The sequence below is a fragment of the Macaca fascicularis genome, chromosome 12 (genome assembly GCF_037993035.2).
Source record: "Macaca fascicularis isolate 582-1 chromosome 12, T2T-MFA8v1.1".
In the NCBI taxonomy this organism is placed as follows: domain Eukaryota; kingdom Metazoa; phylum Chordata; class Mammalia; order Primates; family Cercopithecidae; genus Macaca; species Macaca fascicularis.
Window position 1 is genome coordinate 7,311,596 of NC_088386.1, and position 19,617 is coordinate 7,331,212.

At 41.2% G+C, this 19,617-nt stretch overlaps 1 protein-coding gene across 1 annotated transcript in view; it reads right to left on the reverse strand.

The window, feature by feature from the left end:
• Positions 1-19,617, reverse strand: part of CNTNAP5 (contactin associated protein family member 5) — an 860,931-nt gene that overhangs the window by 478,055 nt on the left and 363,259 nt on the right. The window contains exon 4 of the mRNA XM_005572890.5: positions 14,829-14,976. Coding sequence (XP_005572947.3) covers positions 14,829-14,976 — 148 coding nt within the window. The remainder of the gene's footprint in view (positions 1-14,828; positions 14,977-19,617) is intronic.

Sequence of the window (19,617 nt, forward strand, 5' to 3'; positions counted from 1 at the left end):
GGTCTAAGGTGATTGTATTATTTATAAGATGAAGATAATTATATCCATTAGAGAAAACTGCTTTGAGAAGTAAATGTGCTAAGACTTACAAAGTGATGACACATCAGTGTGAACTCATGGTGCATGGCACATTATTTGTGTTAAATCAATAATAGATAGGAGAGGTATTAGTAGTAATTGAAATAACAGGATTAGTTCCTATTGAGGTTACTCTATTGGTTGGCACCTGACCTTCTTACCCCAAATGATGCTTTTTTCAATTTTGATTCAGATATTTACTGCCCAAGGTTGCCAAAGTAGCCCCAAGCTTCTTGTTCTGTCATGTTTTGGCTTCTCACACTCTAGTTGAAATTACTGTGTGCACAGTGCGTACGTCACTATGTACGCAATACTAATATTCTCTTCTGATTGCTTCTACTCTGCCACTGCACCAGATTGTGGAGTAGAAATTGGGTCCTAGGTAGCCCCTTTAGTGCCCAGCAGTGAGTAGAAGGACCACATAGTGTCCCACAGAGGTTCTAAAGGCAAATGCAGAGATTAATGCTCACAGTAATGCTCACTGAACTGACTCAGTTCAAAGGGGGTAGATTCAGACAGGGTTTCTTAGAGGAAGTGAGTGGTATATTGGCCTTTAACAATATGTAGGAGTTACCCCAGGGAAAGGAGGGACTCAGTGTCTCCAGGAGGGGGAACAGAGGCATGAGAATGTTTGGTGCATCTCAGTACTGCAGGAGGACAGCGGGATGGAGAAAGGGCAGAAAGATCTCTAGCTCCCAGTGTGGCATTTCTTGCAGGCTGAGACATACAGCACGTGGTGTGTCTTTGAAGCAGTAACTCAATCTCATCATTATTCATGGATGCATTTGCCCCACTCCCATAGACAGATATCGCATCTGAACTCTGGGTTTCTCTAGCACTGGGCACACCCCTCTGTTTTTGTTATCACATGCCATGTGAGAATCACAGTCCACAAACTGTATACATCATGTCCACTCACTCATACCACTCTTTATCTCCCAGCCAGCACCAGCACTGAGCACAGAGTCTGAACATGGCAGGTGGGGTCCCATGTGCAGTGAAGTGAAACAACATGGAGGAAATTTGCCTTTGGTTCCCTGGTAAAGACATTAAACTAAGGAGAGGAGCCCTCTACAGAGAAGCTCTACTACTCACCAAGTGTCTGACTGGGGGTAAGTTTACGTCAAAACTATGGGCCTCGCTTTCCACCCTTATAAAATGGTGCATAACAATGTATTCATTTACATTTACAACTGATTGTAAGAATGCAGTGAGAGAATTTGGGTTAATATTTATATAAATAAATTATATATTTGTATAAATATATACATATTTATATAAATATATTTATATAAATGTATGCATATTTATATAAATATATATATTTATATAAGTATATATAAAGGTGTATATACATATATATACATATATATGTATACACACACACACACACACACACACACCTTTGACACTTTTTTGTCCAAGCAATGGTTATGGATAAATTTATGGAAATATAAATATTCATTATGTTTCTGCTATTTCCCCCATCCCTCTTCATTTTATAATGCCATACTCCAGTGTACTTGGCCGCCAGGACCCCTCATGGAGGCCTGAGTTCTTGGGTCAAGTGCTGAATTCCAAATGTTTCCTTTCTCCAGTCCACTCACTCACTCACCTCCCTCCCCATTCATCATCGTTACTATGATCTACATTCCATTCCCTCCAATGTCTGGCTAGTCTAGTGACTTAACTAAGGATATAAATGTTGATGGCAAAGGGACATAGGTTATCTCTAAGAAAACACATCTTCATGTTGTCATAAGACCTAGAGAAAACGAAGCCAATCAATAGCACAAGTCTAACGGAGCTGGGTTTCAATTCTGGTTTTGCTCCTTACTACCTGGGGGCGGGGTTGGTTGAAGCAACTTTTTGGATTTCTCTGAACCTCCTCCTATCTGTATGATGGGGCTTACAGCAACCTACCTTCAAAGTCATTGTGAAAATTGCACAAGCTCAGACCTGAAAATACAAAGGCGTTCAATAAAAGAAAGTACTCGGTAGTGAAGATTTTCAAGCACGGCATAAAGATGCCATCAAGAACTTGGTGTGAAAAATTCTGTTTGGGTTTGGGATTCGGTAGCCTTCACATCACACTGAGTAGGCGTGCATTCACGCCCTCATCATCATTGCCGGCTTTTCATTTTCTATGAATAGTTTCAGAACTGCTTCCTGGATTCCACTTTTGCTATCTTCACCTGACACATTTTTTATCTTTAAAAAGCATGAGAAACAACACACTTCACCATTGCTAAAGTACTTCAGTGAACTTCCTTTGCCCTGAGAATTAATTTCAGCCTCCAGGACCCCACATGATCCTGCTCTGCTCACCTCTCCCACCTCACCCTCTGTTCCTTTTTTCAACCCTCACACTGCTCCAGGCATGCTGTGATTTTAGTGTATGTGCATATGCATGTATGTGTGGGGCTGGGATAATGTGTGTGGAGCCCACATCACAAGCCCTGCAATTCTCTAAGTATTTTTTGCGCATGAACTCATGTAATAACATCAATTAACCTTTGAGGATAATACTGTTATTATTCCCACTTTACAAATAAGAAAAACACGGCACAAAGAGATGAAGAGGTATGTAATGCACAAATGCCAGGGCCAGGGCTCAAACATACCCTGTCTGACCCACCCATGCTGAATCCACTGAGCTCTTTCCCAAGCGCTACTCACTCGGACCACGATGCTCAGCTCATCAGTGAGTTCCCACCTGGCCCTTTTTCTAAGGGGTCCTCCATCCCCGTTAGTCTCCCTCTAAGCACCTTGCCATTCTCTTCGTAATGCACTTCGCAATTGGATTAGATGCTCATCTGTTTTCTCAGTGGTTTATAGTCCAGTTGTCCAACACATCAGTGCATGCCATGAGGACAAGGGCCAGATGTACACTGTTTGCCACATTAATTCAGAGCCTCACACTGGACCCAGAAGGGTATGCCATTCAGAGCCACTTGTGAAATGAGCTGTGACCCATCAAGGTGCCTATGCCCAAGTGTGATGCTGCCCAACTGTCCCTTGAGTTCCTGCCACATCATCTATTTCACCGTTCAGAGCCAGCTGACCATCCACACTGGGAGAGTTAGTTTCTTCTGCAGGCCACGCTCAGCCACTGGAACTGTGACCCGCGTGTGACTCACACACGCTTATTGGTGCAGAGAGGATGCATGGCCTTTAGTGAGAACAGAACTAGCCTGGTGGGAGTGCGGGAGCGTTCCTCTGACCACCACCAGTACCTGATAAGGGCCACACTTTGCTGTTCTCAGAGATTTCAGCCAAACACTCTGCACCTCCGCAATATTAATTACATTGCACACAACAGGCTCCAGTCATTTCCCAGATACAGAAACAGGTTTTTAAAACTTTCAAAGAAGGATCAAAGGTTTCCACAACTGAATACTTCATACTCCTTCCTAGACATTAGGAATACTCAACAGTCCCAACTTCACTTGGAAAGCAGATTTAAAATGATAATAATAAAGACCCACATGGTTATAAGGTTGCTGTTAATAAAAGATAAACTATTATACGCTGCTTTTTCCTCATGAGGTAGTATCATAACCACTTTTTCTGGATATCTCTTTGGAACTTAATTTGCTGCATGGGGTCTGGTTATAGAAATCAAAATCTTTATTTGTGTTGTGCGAGCATCTTGGCAGATTCTCTTTTAAAAGGAAACAAAGTGTGTAGAAAGGAATAAAAAGGGTAGACATGGGCTTTTTCTAGCAGATGGGAAATAGGTGATCATTTCATATCTAGTTTTAAAGGTACCAAAAACATAAAACTGAATATATCTCCCATATTCTCTATCACAACTTCTCTAACACACTTGTGGAGATTTCTTTCTCTGAATCCATTCCCCAGGGGAAAAGGCACTAATTAGCACACATTACCTAATTTAATGTTCTTAGTGGCCCTGAAAGGTCCATATTTTTTCCCCATTTGTGAAGTGGGAACAGCAAAGCTCAAAAACGTGTGCCTCACTCAATGTCACACACCAGGAAAGGAGTTGTTTGACACTGAAGCCAAAAAAAAAAAAAAAAAAAAAAAAACCAAAACTGATCACTGATTTAAAGAAGGGAAGGATGATGTTAAATAAGAAGTTTTCTTTTCCTTAAATGTTGCTCTGAATTTCCCTGGGGTCCCTGCACTTCTTTTTTTTTTTTTTTTGAGACGGAGTCTTGCTCTGTCCCCCAGGCTGGAGTGCAGTGGCCGGATCTCAGCTCACTGCAAGCTCCTCCTCTCGGGTTCACGCCATTCTCCTGCCTCAGCCTCCCGAGTAGCTGGGACTACAGGCACCCGCCACTTCGCCCGGCTAGTTTTTTGTATTTTTTAGTAGAGACGGGGTTTCACCGTGTTAGCCAGGATGGTCTCGATCTCCTGACCTCATGATCCGCCCGTCTCGGCCTCCCAAAGTGCTGGGATTACAGGCTTGAGCCACCGCGTGCGGCCGGGGTCCCTGCACTTCTGCACTTGCTCCTTCACTTGCTCCCTTTCTGGGACGGCAGGGAAACCACGTGGACACCTGGGAGGCTTCGTTATGGTGGAGGTACAATGCCTTCTCTATCCCCACCATCTTCCCGAAGCTCAAACCCTCTATCCTTTTTTATTTTTGTGGTTTTCCTTCATTCATGCATTCTCGTATTCAAGCTCTGCAGAGGTCCTGGCTCTCAAGGGCTAAGCTGGAGAGAGCAAGCACACAATTCTGCATCTACATCCAATGGAAGGAGGTGAGCACTGTGTGCTGAGGGAGCACTGGACTCTCTCCAGGGAGTGGCAGAGGGCCAGGAGGGTGTCCAGGCAGGATCAATGTTTCTCCAGAGTCCTGAGGCATAAGGGGCAGTCAGGCTGGTGAGGTGGGGGGTGGAGTGAGAATAGGAGAATAGAAGGAGGGAGTGGCAGTGAGAAGGGCAGTCCCACCAGAAGGAAGGGGTTGCAAGTTCAAGGCAAGGAGGAGAGAGAGAGAAAGTGCAGGGTCCCATCTAGGATCTATCAGGAGTCAGACTTGCTGAAGGGAAGCGCACCCTGTGGACCAGCAGTGCTGAGGTAACCAAGGAGGTTTTTAGACATACGGAATGTAGGAACTCACTGTAGACCTAAGGAATGAAAAACTGGGTGTCGGAACCAGCAAGTGGTGTGTTAAGGAGCCCTCTCAGGGGCAGCTGCTCTTGATGAGGTTTGAGGAGCTCTGTGCTCAACTGTAGGGTGCCAAGGGCAGTGGGGAGTCAACAGGTCACAACTAGAGTCGGAAGTCTCATGGTAGAGGGTCAAATTAAAAATAAAATACTACGGGTTTGGCCGGGCACGGTGGCTCATGCCTGTAATTTCAACATGTTGGGAGGCCAAGGCAGGCGGATCACCTGAGGTCAGGAGTTTGAAACCAGCCTGGCCAGCACTGTGAAACCCCGTCTCTACTAAAAATACAAAAATTAGCTGGGCATGGTTGTGGGCACCTGTAATCGCAGCTACTCTGGAGGCTGAGGCAGGAGAATTGCTGGAACCCAGGAGGCGGAGGTTGGAGTGAGCCAAGATTGCGTCACTGCACTCCAGCCTGGGCGACAGAGGGAGACTCTGTCTCCAAAAACAAAATAATAAAGTAAAATAAAATAATATGAGTTTCAATGTGACCCTGATATCAATGGAGGAAGTAACTACAAAAGCATATAGAGTAGGGAAAATGCATGATTGCTTTTTGGGTTTTTAGAAAGACCTCTTTGTGTTTTAGAAAATGCATCAGATTACTTGCATGGTCAGCCTGCATTCTAATCCTGACCACCTACCCCCATTACCCAATTTTGCTGTGCCTTGCCAAGCCAGTAAAAACCTAATGTGGTCCTTGTGGAATTTTTTCCTTCACATTAATACCTGATGTCTGTTCCTCAGAGTTCTCTATTTTATCTACCATGCCAGTGACCCAGAACACAGCTGTTAGATACTTACTTCCCGGAGTGGACAATTTCTTCCCCTTTTTTTCAAAATCGATTTTTGGGATCCCATTATTACAAACTCAATTCAATTCAGTTCAATGCATGGTTTGTTAAGATGAGGATACATTGGCAGCCTTCTCTAGAATATGAAGGATAGGCCGCTCATGCTCCAGAGTCCTTAGAATGAAGGCAGGCCCTACAGTGCACAGCCTCTTCTTTTGGGTCAAGACAGAGCCAGCATGCGCTCCCCCATCCTGGAGTACTGAGAATGCCAGCACTGGCCGACTTCCCACCAGGCCCATAATTGCTGACCTGGCTGTCACAGCTTGCTTTCTGAGAAAGACAGAGTTCCGGAGGCATATGCTGGCACATTTGATGGATGTTGGTAGCTTGTCAACAAACCAGCTAAAAAAAGGGCTTCACTGAATAACAGATTCCAAGCTTGAATCCCCAAGTGGGCCAGCTGGGCTCCTGTGTGGGCCAGGGACGAGGAGTCAGCTTCCTCATGGGCCAGAAAGCCAAAGCTCAACATTGACAGGAGAAGCTATGGATTCACCCCGACAATCAGTCCCACTTGGCATCTTCGGTTGTTCACAGTAAACATGATTTTCAGTACAATTACATTTTGAAGCTTATGTCATGATACGTTATATAAGAAAAATGATGACTATTCAGACCATACTCTTGCACTGAAGACTCGAGGGCTTTGGCCAGCAATCCACAAACCACCAAGGTTTCCATGGTCAGTTCAAATGTGCACAGATTCCTCCACCAATTCTGTGTCTTTGCCAGGCCTTATCAGTAACTCTGATCACCTCAGATGAACTAGGAAAACGATGAAAGTTTCCAAAGCTAACTGTGACAACTCCTAACACAGCTTTTCTTTCAAAATTTCTGACATTCCTATGCATGATAGCACATGAGAAACAGGATGAGTTTCAAGAAGGGAACATGAAAACAATCACAGTGCACAAAAAAATCAGAACTCTGAATTCCAGTCATAACCTCAGCAGAGATACATTCTAGTTCTGACAGTGAGACTCGCCTTCTCATAATGCTTAGTTTTTTGTTTTGTTTTGTTTTGCTTTTAGATATTTCAGATGTGTGGGTGTCTTTTTGGGTGCACTTAAAATTTGTGGTTCAACTGGACTGTTGAATAACGACAAAGATTACACAAAAATAATGTATTCATTTTAGGGAACTCCCATAGTAGATCTCATTTTATTTGTTACTCCTAAATCCATTGGCAGGTATTAAGCATATTCTGTATTCCTTCTGGTCACTGTTCTGAGCTCTGAGATGCAAAGATAACAAAGACATGAACCATGCCACCCAGGAACTCAAACACCCTAACAGTGACATAGCAAATGCATCACTGCGCGACTGTAAGATGTGGTACAAGGAAGCATTATGGTGGTCCCTACAACTTATTACCCTAATGAGGACTTGTGGGATTGAAAAGGGGAGCTATAAATAATGAAATGGGGTGACAAGCGTGGAATAGAACTAAGGAGCAAGCTGGGCCATCTGGTCACCCAAGTAAGAGGTGCGTGGTGGGCAGTGAGAAGATAGTGATCACTCCACTAAGGTGTAGACAGGTTAGCAAAATGTTTCACTGCGGGGATGAGGTTTCAGAAATTTTAGTCATAAGCTCACAGAAGGAAAGGAATGATCAACTCGTGTTGTGGTAGCAGCATCCTGCAATGACAAGCTGCTTCCTGACTTCTACCATCAACACTGGTCTTAAGCTACAGTGTTGACACAATTGACCACTGAAAGGATGTTCGTACAATGAGAGTCATTTAAATAGCAATGTCACAATTAGAGATGATAGTTATTATTTTTCTCCCTTGCAGTTTTTTTAAAAAAAAGATTTAGGATGGTTTTATGTTTAAGAGAAGGTGAACAGTCTTTGTTAATGATTCTACCTGGGCACAGACTAAGCCATTTAGTTCCAGGAGGCAGAGGGGAGTCATGGTCAATCACTCCAGTGACCACTTCAACAGGGCGTAAATGCAAAACAAATTGTAGGAGGCAAGGCTTTGGCATTTTTGTGGAAACCTACTGCTGCATAAAGTGGTTGATCCAACTACTAGGTCATTTTTCCCTTTTAAGGTTTCCTTTAAAATCACCGCCATTACCATATGGGTCACAGGAATCACAGCAATATCATCAGTCAAATCACACACTGGGCAGCGCAGAGCATTAATTCATCAGGAAACTGTGTTAGCTGTGTATTTTTTTTTCTCCTTTGCAAGCCTTACCAAAGACTTGGTTTCTTAAACTTCCATATTTATGAGCATTTGTTTATCTACCTTTTGTAGCTTCTGAAAATCTGTGAGTTCCTAAAGGGCAAGGATTGTCTTATTTATTTTTGTATCTCTGAAGCCTAGTAGAGGGAGCCTACTGGGTAATGTTTGTTGACTATTGAAGGAGCCTTCAGATCCTCAACCAGTCAGAAAAGTTCATAAAGAAGTCATTGATTTAAGATGGAAGATCACAGGGTCTTTTATTTAAGTGTTGTTATTCCATGTACGTGTGTACATTTGTCTCTTCACAGAAGAGATTTTTCAGCCATTCCTCTAGGAACTAAGAGAAAGAAAGGTAGGAAATTTCATTTAAATCTAATGAGGGAACTGCAATGAATCTGGCATCTTGGAGATTTTTCCAACTCTTATAAATGCTATGATTTACAAAGTGGGAATCAAAGATCATATTGGACTGCCAATGCCCCAGGTCTGACTGCTGCCATCCTGTCCCTTCCCACTTCGAGGGCTGACAGAGCTGTAAACAGTGCCTTCTGAAGTTCCCTGTGATAGGGCTGTATGGGCCTTACCATGCCAGAGGTGAGATTTACAACTTTCTGGCCTCTACCATGTGTGACAAATGACCCTAGGTGATGAGAACAGCAACAAAGAGGGCAGCTGAAGCTGGAATGACAAGATTATATACCTGGGGAAGGAGAATACAACTTCAGTTCTGATGGATGATACCACTCGCCGGTAATTAACCAAATAGGACCAAGGTCTTGCATGGAACGGAGGCGACCTGAAGTATGAAGTGATGTTTGTAATTCGTAATGAGACTGGGAAGCCTGACAGATCATTATACTTTATCAGAATTTATAATGTTTTTTAAAGTTCATTAGCTTCCCATATTTAAAGAAATTCAAATGGAAGCCCCCAGACAGAACTTCAGGTAGCCTAGACCCCAGATGGCCTGACCAAGGTGCTGCAATCCTTTGGGACCTGGTAGGTAAAAAAGCTGACCTTCCTCGGAGATACAGATGAGATGTGGTCCTGAATAATAATGGGAAAAAGAAACATAGAGAAGTTTGGCCAGCAGCCTAAATATCTGATGAAGGCAGCGATGCTCATAACTAACACTTTTTGGGTGCTTACGTTATGCAAAGCACTATTTCATACAATTACATGCGTGAAGCAACACTATTATTATTATTACCTTTATTTTCATAGAAAAGGAAACTGGTGTCCACAGAAGACCCAAGATTGCCCAAGATTATCCAACTAGTTGGTGGTGAAGTCAAGTTTCTAGGTCTGGTGGTTTGAATTCAGAGCCCATATATTTAACATTATACTGACTTCTCAAGTTTTCAGATGTCATTTAAAATCCTTAGGATTAGCAATCACAGACATGGAAATGACAGTGCAGACTAAGAATGAAGTGATATTTGAGATAACAACTTTAAATTCTGGTTCCTCACCACGCTTGCCTAGAACCAACAGCAACAAAATGCTTATACAAGCACTGGAGACCCTGCCCGGAGATCATGATCTAATCGAAGCGCAGTTAGAGCAGGCATGTTAAAAGCATGTATGTCCCAAGGTGATTCTTATGTAGAACTAGGTCTGAGAACACAGGTAAGGGATAGGGGATTGGAAGCACGCTAGCCCAGAAGCTCTTGGCCCGGTCAACAGCTAAACTTTGTACCTGGAGCTGCCTATGCTCAGGAATCGTAGGTGGCTAACTTTGATTTTGTGAATAAAAAAATCACCTGAGTATTAGAAGGTTCATTAGGATGTATTCTCTCTAATAGAATTTCAGGTTCCAACATTTGACAATGTTGACAATGCAGGGCATTGTGGAAAGCTGTCTTGTCGAGTCAGGGGAAGCAGACGTTAGACAATCCCACAGTTAACTGATGACATGTAATCACAAGAAAAGTGCTTCCGAGTACAAATACAAGACTGACAGAGTCCAGAAAAAGGTCTTATTTTTTCTGATGTTCCTAGAGCATTGCAAGATGTCTGGTATCTTAAAGGCTAAATAAATGGTATCTACTGAATGAATAAATTAGTGGAAGAAATATGTTAATTTTTCCAAACTATAAAGGGTTAAGTCTGAAGAAACTATAGAGCTGTAAGAATTCTACCAATCTTTAGCAACATACGCAACTAAAATTTGAAAAAATTACTAAGCCCATAGAAACAAAAGTAGTTTCTTAGAAACTACAACAGGTTTATTAAAACCAAGTAATTCCGGAAGAACCTGGTTGCCTAAGCTGAGAGAATGAGGCTGGATTGATAGATCTATATACCCACTCAACAAATACTGACTGTCTTTTTGTGCCAATTAAGTGCTGGCTGTTAGTAGACAAGGTGCCTGATCTCATGGTACATTTTCCTGTGCAGGTACTAGAGTAGGCAAACAAGAAAGAAGTAAGCAAACCTGCCAGTGAGATTCTGTTTTGTGGTGAACAACACAAAGTAAATGACAGCACATCACATATCCATGGGCATATAATAATGGGCTAATGATGGGTGCACAAGAAGGAAGACAGGTAACTAGACGAAGAGTCGGGGGGACTTCTCTGAAGAGGTGACATTAAAATTAAGAATCACATTGGTAGAAGGAGTCAACCCTGTAGATTCTGGGAACAATCGTTCAACAAGGACTTTTACTTACCAGTAAGAAATCTCAATTTTATTTCACGTGAATCAAGAAGGGGAATGCTATGGTTTTATTCCTTCTTTATAAAGAACATTTTGTTGACTGTGTTAAAAATGGTTTTGGGGAGATTGTGGTGTGGAAACAGGAACTCCAGACAGAAGGTTACTTAACAACTCCAGGTAAGAACCGACAGAGGCTTCTACTCACAAAGGTGGGAGAAGTACATGGATTTAGGATGCATTTCGTAGGAAGTAACTGATAGAGTTACTGTTAGCTGTAGGTAAGTTGCATAAGACTTGAAGTAATAGAGAAGGAAGAACCAAGGCTCCTTCCCAGAGTTTTGCATAGGCAAGTTGATGGAGAGTGCTGCCGTTTACTGAGATGGTGAGGAGTGTTATGGAAGAGCAGGTTGCTGAGGGCACCACTAATCAAGGGTTCCATTCTGCTATATTCTATTTGATATATCTACTATACTTTAAGTGGAAATATCAAGTAGGCTGCTGCGCACATCATCTCTGAGGTCAAGTCATGAGATACAGATGTGGGGTGACCAGCATATAGACGTGTTTGAATTTACAAAACTCTATCAATTCAGCAAAGCATGGAGTGTAGATGGAAAAGTAGTAGAAGAACTGAGATAGCCAATTAGCAAGTGAGACAGGAGGAAAAGCGAGGTTTTAAAAATATGGACATAGCTTTTTGAATCAAATACTGCTGAGAGCTTGAGTGAATACAGAAACATTAAGTGTCCACTGAATTGGGCTTCTTGGAAATCACTGGTGGTCTTCAGAAGAATAGTTTCTCTAGAGTATTCTGTATTATTTAGAGTTTCCCTAGAGAAACAGAACCAGTAGGATACTTATGTATATTAAGAGACTAATTGCAAGGAATTAGCTTATACAACTGTGGGTCTGGTTAAACGCGCCTGAAATACATATGGCGGGCCATCAAGAATGGGAAGCTGGAAACTCTCAGGCAGGATGTGAAACTGCAGTCTACAGGTGAATTTTCATCTCTCTCAGGGAAATTTCTGTTCTGCTCTTGAAGCATTTCAACTGACTGAATTAGGTCCATTCAGATTACCTAGGATAATCTCCTTTACTTAAAGTCAAATGATTGTAGACACCAAGTATATCACAGCAGTAACTATGTTAGTGTTTGGTTGGATAACAGGGGACTATAACTAGGCCAAGTCGACATGTTAAACTGCCCACCAAATGTCTCAATATTGATTGGAATCAGTTGCAGTGTGAAGGGAGGTGAGCAGGTGGGGAGAGCAACTAAAGAGAAGTTGAGAGGAGAGAGGAGGAAAAGGAGAGGTAGTTGCTAAAGAGGGTCATGGGTTTTGTTGTTTTGTTTGGTGGTGCTTACAATAAGATTTTATGTTTATAGAAACAATCAAGTCAGACTTGGGTGCGGTGGCTCACCCCTGTAATCCCAGCACTTTGGGAGGCCAAGCTGGGTGTATCACGAGGTCAGGAGTTCGAGACCAGCTTGGCCAACGTGGTGAAACTCCGTCTCTCCTAAAGATACAAAAATTAGCCAGACATGGTGATGCACACCTGTAATCCCAGCTACTTAGGAGGCTGAGGCAGGAGAATCACTTGAACTCGGGAGGTGGAGGTTGCAGTGAGCTGGATCATGCCACTGCACTCCAGCCTGGGCAACAGAGTGAGGCTCCATGAAAGAAAGAGAAAGAAAAAGAAAGAAAGAAAGAGAGAGAGAGAGAGAGAGACAAAGAAAGAAAGAAAAGAAAGAAAGAAAGAAAGAGAAAGAAAGAGAAATAAAGAATAAAAGAAAGAAAAAGAGAGAAAGAAAGGAAGGAAGAAAGGAAGGAAGGAAGGAGAAAAAGAAAGGAAGGAAGGAGAAAAAGAAAGGAAGGAAAGAGAAAGAAAGGAAGGAAGAAACGAAACAATTCAGTCAAATAAAAAATATGATAATGCTGAAAGGAGAATTGGCTTCAGAAGGTATGCTAACCCATTAGCTTTAGATACAAACTGATAAACGTATTCTTTTTTAAAAATTATTTCCCCCAAATAAAAAAAAGTACCAAAGCATCAGCACTACTGATTGAAGATTATAGGGTTCCTGCTTGAGGCACATCATAGAGAAACACATTCTGCGTTCAATGACTCTCCAAGGTTGTTAACTTCCCATTACTGGTGAGGTTGACCTGAAGGCAGTTTATCCCATCGTAGGACGCACTAGACCTGGAGCCTACATGGAGAGAGGTAGACTCTGTTATCACAAAGTCGAGAATTCTTCCCTTGGCTTAGAACTGGGCTTTAGCAGACCTCTGAACCTTCTTATACCGTAGAAAAGGTACACGTTATTGTTATTATTTTTCTGAGTAGAGTGTTCCTTGTCAGATTCTCAAAGGGGTCCATCACCAGAAGATGCTAAACATGCTGCTCAAAGACATCTTTCAAGCCTGCAGCCTGTGATTTAACTCGATGCTGTGACTCTTTCTGTGCAAGCAGACAGTGTGGGTGAACAATGAGCATGAAAAAGAAGTACAACTGAATGGACTGAGAAAAACCAAAAGGATAAGGACATGTTAAAGAGTAATAAGATTCTTAGATCAAAATAGATGGCTGGTATAATGATATTCACAAACTTTTAATTGTAGCATAAAAGCTTGACACTATATTTAAAAATAACCTCCCAGCAGTGACAAATTGTTATCAAAGAGGAGGTAACAAGAGAATCTTGATGCCCCAGAGATCCCAGGATAGGACACATATACCCTTGTAGGTGTTCTGTGCTTTATCATACAAAGTTTGAAGTGGAAGGCAGTTCCTCCTGGGCCTACTGGTTTGTTGATGCATCTGTTCTAAACTACATTCTTTCTGAAAGTGTTTGTTCAAGATAAATACAGTCATTTTTACCAGTAAATTCCCTGTGTGCAGGGCTTTATTTCTAGCAAACACTCTATGTCCATAGTTTACTTGGAGAATTTTTAACCATTCAGCTTTTTGGGTCTCCGTTTTCAGAAATTAAAATCCAGTATGTATGGGATGGGGCGAAGGAAATGCATTTTCTAGGCAACACTCCTGTTGATTCTGATACAGGCATTCAGTTGATCTCACTATGGAAAACAGTACAAACATGTCACTCATTAGGCACTCCTACAGCCCAAAACAGGAATCTACTGAACTAGTTTGGATGAAAGTGTTAGTGATCAAATGTGTTTATGCATTAGGTGTCATTGGATTTTAGCATACAAGCAGAATATGTCACTGCTTGTGGCAGAAAAATAAAATTTATTATTATGCGATTTTAGGTTTCAGTATAAAGCCTGCGGGAAAGAATCATAGGGATAGGAACCTTCCCTGAATAACTTTAACCTTATTCTAAAGTGATCACTAGTTCTACCCATGTTTATAATCTGCTTCGTGTCCAAGATAGAGCTCTAATTTCAAATTTAGTACAAACAATTCACAGATGAATGGATGAAGGAGATCATTTCAAGGAGAAAGCATTTTGTGAATTACATTTATTGTTCTTTCTCTTCTTCTTCTAGAACAAGTCAAGAAAGTGAATGCTTTTCTTTCATAGCTCTGCGAAAGCAGGGCAGAGAAAACTTTATAATACCTTATGCCACTTTTGGGCAAGGACTAAACTTAATTTTGTTTAACTACAAAGGACAAATGGTTGCTTGATTCCCCAAGAGTTCTTAATTTTGAATGTTTCATTGAGCCTTTATTACACTATCACAACTAAGTCCCTTCAGCCCTAAGTAGAATGTTTTTTCTACTTTGGGGTTAAATCGAACATTTTAAAATATGCATATGAAAGTCTAGAAACAACTTTAAAATAAGATGATTGTCAGTCTCAATGTAGATAAACTGATATTACGTAGGCAATGCCACTCACACTCAGCAATGGTAAAGGGTACATGTAAGTACTTACTATAGGAACATCCGTAGACCTCGACTCTCATGCCAATTTTCCCACTGGGATTCCATTCCAGGGGCACAAAGCGAACAAATCGGGCCCTCACTGAGTGCAGTAGCTTGTGGTGCACCACGCTGTCAGCATTCATGTTTCCTGCAAAGGTCTGCAGAGAAGAAACGAGAGCCAGTGAGGTCTGTGTTATCACCGAATTTCAGTGGAAAACTATATTTGTTACTTCACAAACTCATACTGAGAACATACCTAATTTCTCACATATTTCAAACGAAATATGGGTTGGGTGAAAATCCTGCATCATGTTTTTTTGTTTGTTTGTTTTTGTTTTCAGAAATACTTCACATTATTCTTTATGAAATCCCTTTTAGGCCGGGTACGGTGGCTCATGCCTATAATCCCAGCACTTTAGGAGGCTGAGGCAGGCGGATCATCAGGTCAGGAGTTTGAGATCAGCCTGGCCAGCACGGTGAAACCCTGTCTCTACTAAAAATACAAAAAATTAGCCAGGCATGGTGGCGCATGCCTGTAGTCCCAGCTACTCGAGAGGCTGAGACAGGAGAATCACCTGAACCCAGGAGGCGGAGGTTGCAGTGAGCGAGATCATATCACTGCCCTCCAGCCTGGGCAATACAGTGAGAATCTCAAAAAAAAAAAAAAAAATCCCTTTAAAAAATTTTATGAATAAAGCAATTCTAGTAAGTCCTGAGGCATGACACCCAAAAGCTTTACAAAATTAACAATACAATGAAATTCCCATGTTCCTAATGTTCATAATCACTGAAGAATGGAAGATAACTGACAATCTGCTTTTAGAAGGGAAGGATTTTATTGAAGTAATTGTCACCATTAATTGAGGCCAGTCGCTATGCTAAGCACTTTCCATTATCATTATCACCATTTTACAGATTTTTTTTTTTAAAAAAGAAGCCTAGAAAGAGAAAAGGGGAAGGAAAAAAATCTCCAAGTCACCCAATTGGCTAGTAATTAGTTTGAAATTTCTACAGCCTCCTACTCTTCAACAATTTAATTGTTGTTACAGGAGGGAGATAACACAACTCAGATTTATATCTTCTTCATTTTCACATTTCCTTGTGAAGTTTAAGCAAAAATACACACAGCACAAAAGCTATTTGGTCTACTAACACTGTACTTCAAAGCCTTTATTTGGATGGACAATTATTGGGGAACTTTTTTTGCTGCAGATGAAATCCAAAGGCTCACACCTAATATATTTTTTAAGTGGAGTAAATATAGGTAACAAAAAATTTATCATTATAACCAATTTAAAGTAAATAATTCAGGGCATTAAGCATATTCATGTTGTTACACAACCACCACCACCATCCTTCCCCAGAACTTTTTCAACATCCCAATCACACCTCATCTTTAAGACGGGATGTCAGCTAGCATACCGATGTGCCTGCTTCGTTATGAATCATCTACTTTCTTCTTTTCAGCTTCTAATATTCATATATAAAACCTACTTGCTGTGTGCAATCAATGTCAACCAATAAAAAGAAAATCCATTGCTTTCGCAAATGGCCAAAGTGAAAATCAAGTAAGATAATTTTGCCTATTTAATGAAATCCATTTTCAAAGACCTTAACCTTAACCTTGATTGTATTTTCTTTCTTTCTTTTTTTTTTTTTTTTTTTTTTTGAGATGGAGTCTTGCTCTGTCACCCGAGCTGGAGTGCAGTGGCCGGATCTCAGCTCACTGCAAGCTCCGCCTCCCGGGTTCACGCCATTCTCCTGCCTCAGCCTCCCGAGTAGCTGGGACTACAGGCGCTGCCACCTCGCCCGGCTAGTTTTTTTGTATTTTTTAGTAGAGACGGGGTTTCACCGTGTTAGCCAGGATGGTCTCGATCTCCTGACCTCGTGATCCGCCCGTCTCGGCCTCCCAAAGTGCTGGGATTACAGGCTTGAGCCACCGCACCCGGCAACCTTGATTGTATTTTCATAGCACCCGTGGATTTAGGTTATCTTGCATAATCTTTGACATTTCTACTACACAAAAAACACCCACTAGCTAATAGCTCTGAAATTAGGCAATTGATGTAATTACTATTATGTATCACAAAGTGTCTTATAAAGAAGGAAGAGTCTCCCTTTCTGTTTTTCAGCCACTTCTGCAGCAAAACTCCCATGTAAAAGAATGACTTAGTGGCGAGGAATTTCTTGAGAATTAAATTCAACATTTCAGCTCCCAGGTTTGTCAAAGCTTTGAACATTTTCTCTTCATCCAAATGGAGAATGGCTTTATTTGACAGAATTGCTCTTCCACATCCCCTGCTTTCAGCATTAGCATGTGGCACAGGTATGAAGCTGTCCTCCATCCCTGCTCACCTGGAAAGGACACCTCCCTGTGGAGTTTAGTTCTTTTAAAATGTCCTTGTGTCCATACCGCTTTGATATGTATTGGGGAAGGAAGAGAGATGGGATCTGGTGGTTTCTTACTGTTTTGGATAGAGTAAAAGTGTGTCATGTTTTTCTACAGCCTAACTGTGGAACCTTCTATTCAGCACTCTCAATTCCCTACTGATTGTGTTCATTACATTCCACCTCCCCAGGCAGGTGAGTCTGTGGGCCTATAGCATTATTTATCGAATCCAAACGTGCAATAGAAACTTATCCACCTTCAAATGACTGGCTGCCCCTTCTGAGTTCGGCATAATTAGTAGATTGAGTATCACACACGCACACACACATCTTAAAACAACGTTTAAAATTTGATCGCATACTCCAGATAAAAATATTTGTTTTATGACCTAGCAATGCTTTATAGGAGTTAATCCCGTGACTAATGTATGGTGTGCGCCAACGAGAAGGAATCCCGGACTCTCATTCTCAGAAGAGGCAGCCTTAGTATTGCAGTCTCACAGCCTCAAAGTCCAACTATCCCAGAGCCACAACATTTGCGGTTTCATAGTCTTAGAGGCTCATGGTCAAGCAGATCCAAAGTCTCACAGTTCTGAGATCTCAAAGTTTGCAATGCATGGTCCCAGGGACTTCCTGGTGCCGGTAGCTTAAAGTCACCTAGAAAGCATTTAACAGTAGAGGCAGATTGAATCTAAACAAAGCTACAGTCAGCCCCTCCCCAAGCTCACCGGTGGATCAAAGGCAGTCAATCACTTATCAACGCCAAAAGTTATGTGCTGGATGAATAGCAAGAAAAGACCTTTCTGTTAGATGTATTAAAGACGTGGTCCTATCCAAAGCCATCTCAGTTGTTGAATTTAACATGTGAACAACGAGAATGACAACAAACTACTCATCAGAAAACAAACAAACAAACAAACAAACAAAAACCACGGAAATCCCAAAATGCTGAAAGTAAAACACTATCAACCTAGCATTGTACATCCAATGCTGGAACTCAGAAAATGATACCCCAAAACATGGCACTTTGACATACAACTAAAGAAGTAGCCTCAATTCTCTCTGACCTTCCCCTCCTCACTCCATCTCTCAATACTTTGTCTGTTCCAAAGCACAGGCTATTCTCTGAAGTTCTTTTATCTACTTGGAAACTGAACCCACCAAAGAGAAGCACAATTATCTTCAATCTCCTCCCTGAAATTTAATTATTTAGGGAAGATTACAACTCTTATTACAGAGAAAAAAATTTCTAAAAATTAAACAGCACACCTAGAACCCAGATGATCTTTATCTCTAATCCTATTCAATGCCTAAAAAGAATTATTTATTAAAAATAGTCTGAGTATTGGGTCCATCCATCTTCCCTGCTCTTCAGAATGACCACATTTCTCCCATCTCCCTTTCCCCTGTGAAGAAGGGTATTGAAGCATCTGGACCTCATTGAGTTACTGAGTTATCATTCTCTAGCAACTCCCCTGGTATGCCTTTTCTTTCTAGTATCCTGCTAGTATTTAACTCCCATGTTAAATACACTGGTATGCCTTTTCTTTCTAGTATCCAGCTATTGTAAATTTGTTACATTAATTTGTTACATTTGTTAATTTTCAGTGAACTTTTAGATACAAGAGAGGAAGTTTTCCCCTCACCTCTACACCCACCCCCCAAAAAATAGCTTTCAAATATGAAGGAAAAATTAAAGTTCCATGAACAAAATAAATAATTTATTAGCTATATAGCTGCTAAGAAATGCTAATATGAAAGTAGAAGAAATTGATGCCAGGTGAAATTTGTGGTGCACAGGAAAGAATGATGAGCTCTCAATCCCACTAGTGAAAATGGATCAAAAGGAAAGGAAATCAGTATATCAAAAGGATACCTGCACCCCCATGTTTATCACAGCACTACTCACAACAGCAAAGATAGGGAAACAATGCGTGTCCATCAATAGATGAATAGTTAGAGGAAATGTAGTCTATGCATTATTCAGCCATAAAAAAGAACGAAATCCTGTCATTTGCAACCACATGGATGGAACTGGAGGTTATTACGTTAGGTAAAATAAGCCAGCTACAGAAAGACAAACTTCACATGTTTGCACTCACATGTGAGAGCTAAATATAAGTTGATCTCATGGAGGTAGAGTAGAATGATAGTTACCAGAAGCCAGGAAGGATATATGTGAGGTTGGGATGAAAAAAGATTGGTTAATGGGTACAAACATGTAGTTAGATAGAATAAATATGTTCTAATGTTTAATACCACAGTAGAATGACTATAGTTAACAACAACAATGTATTATATATTTTAAAATAGCTAGAAAAGGTGATTTGAATTATTCCTAATACGAATAAATGATAAATGCTTGAGCTGATGGATATCCCAAATACCCTGACTTGATCATTGCACATTCT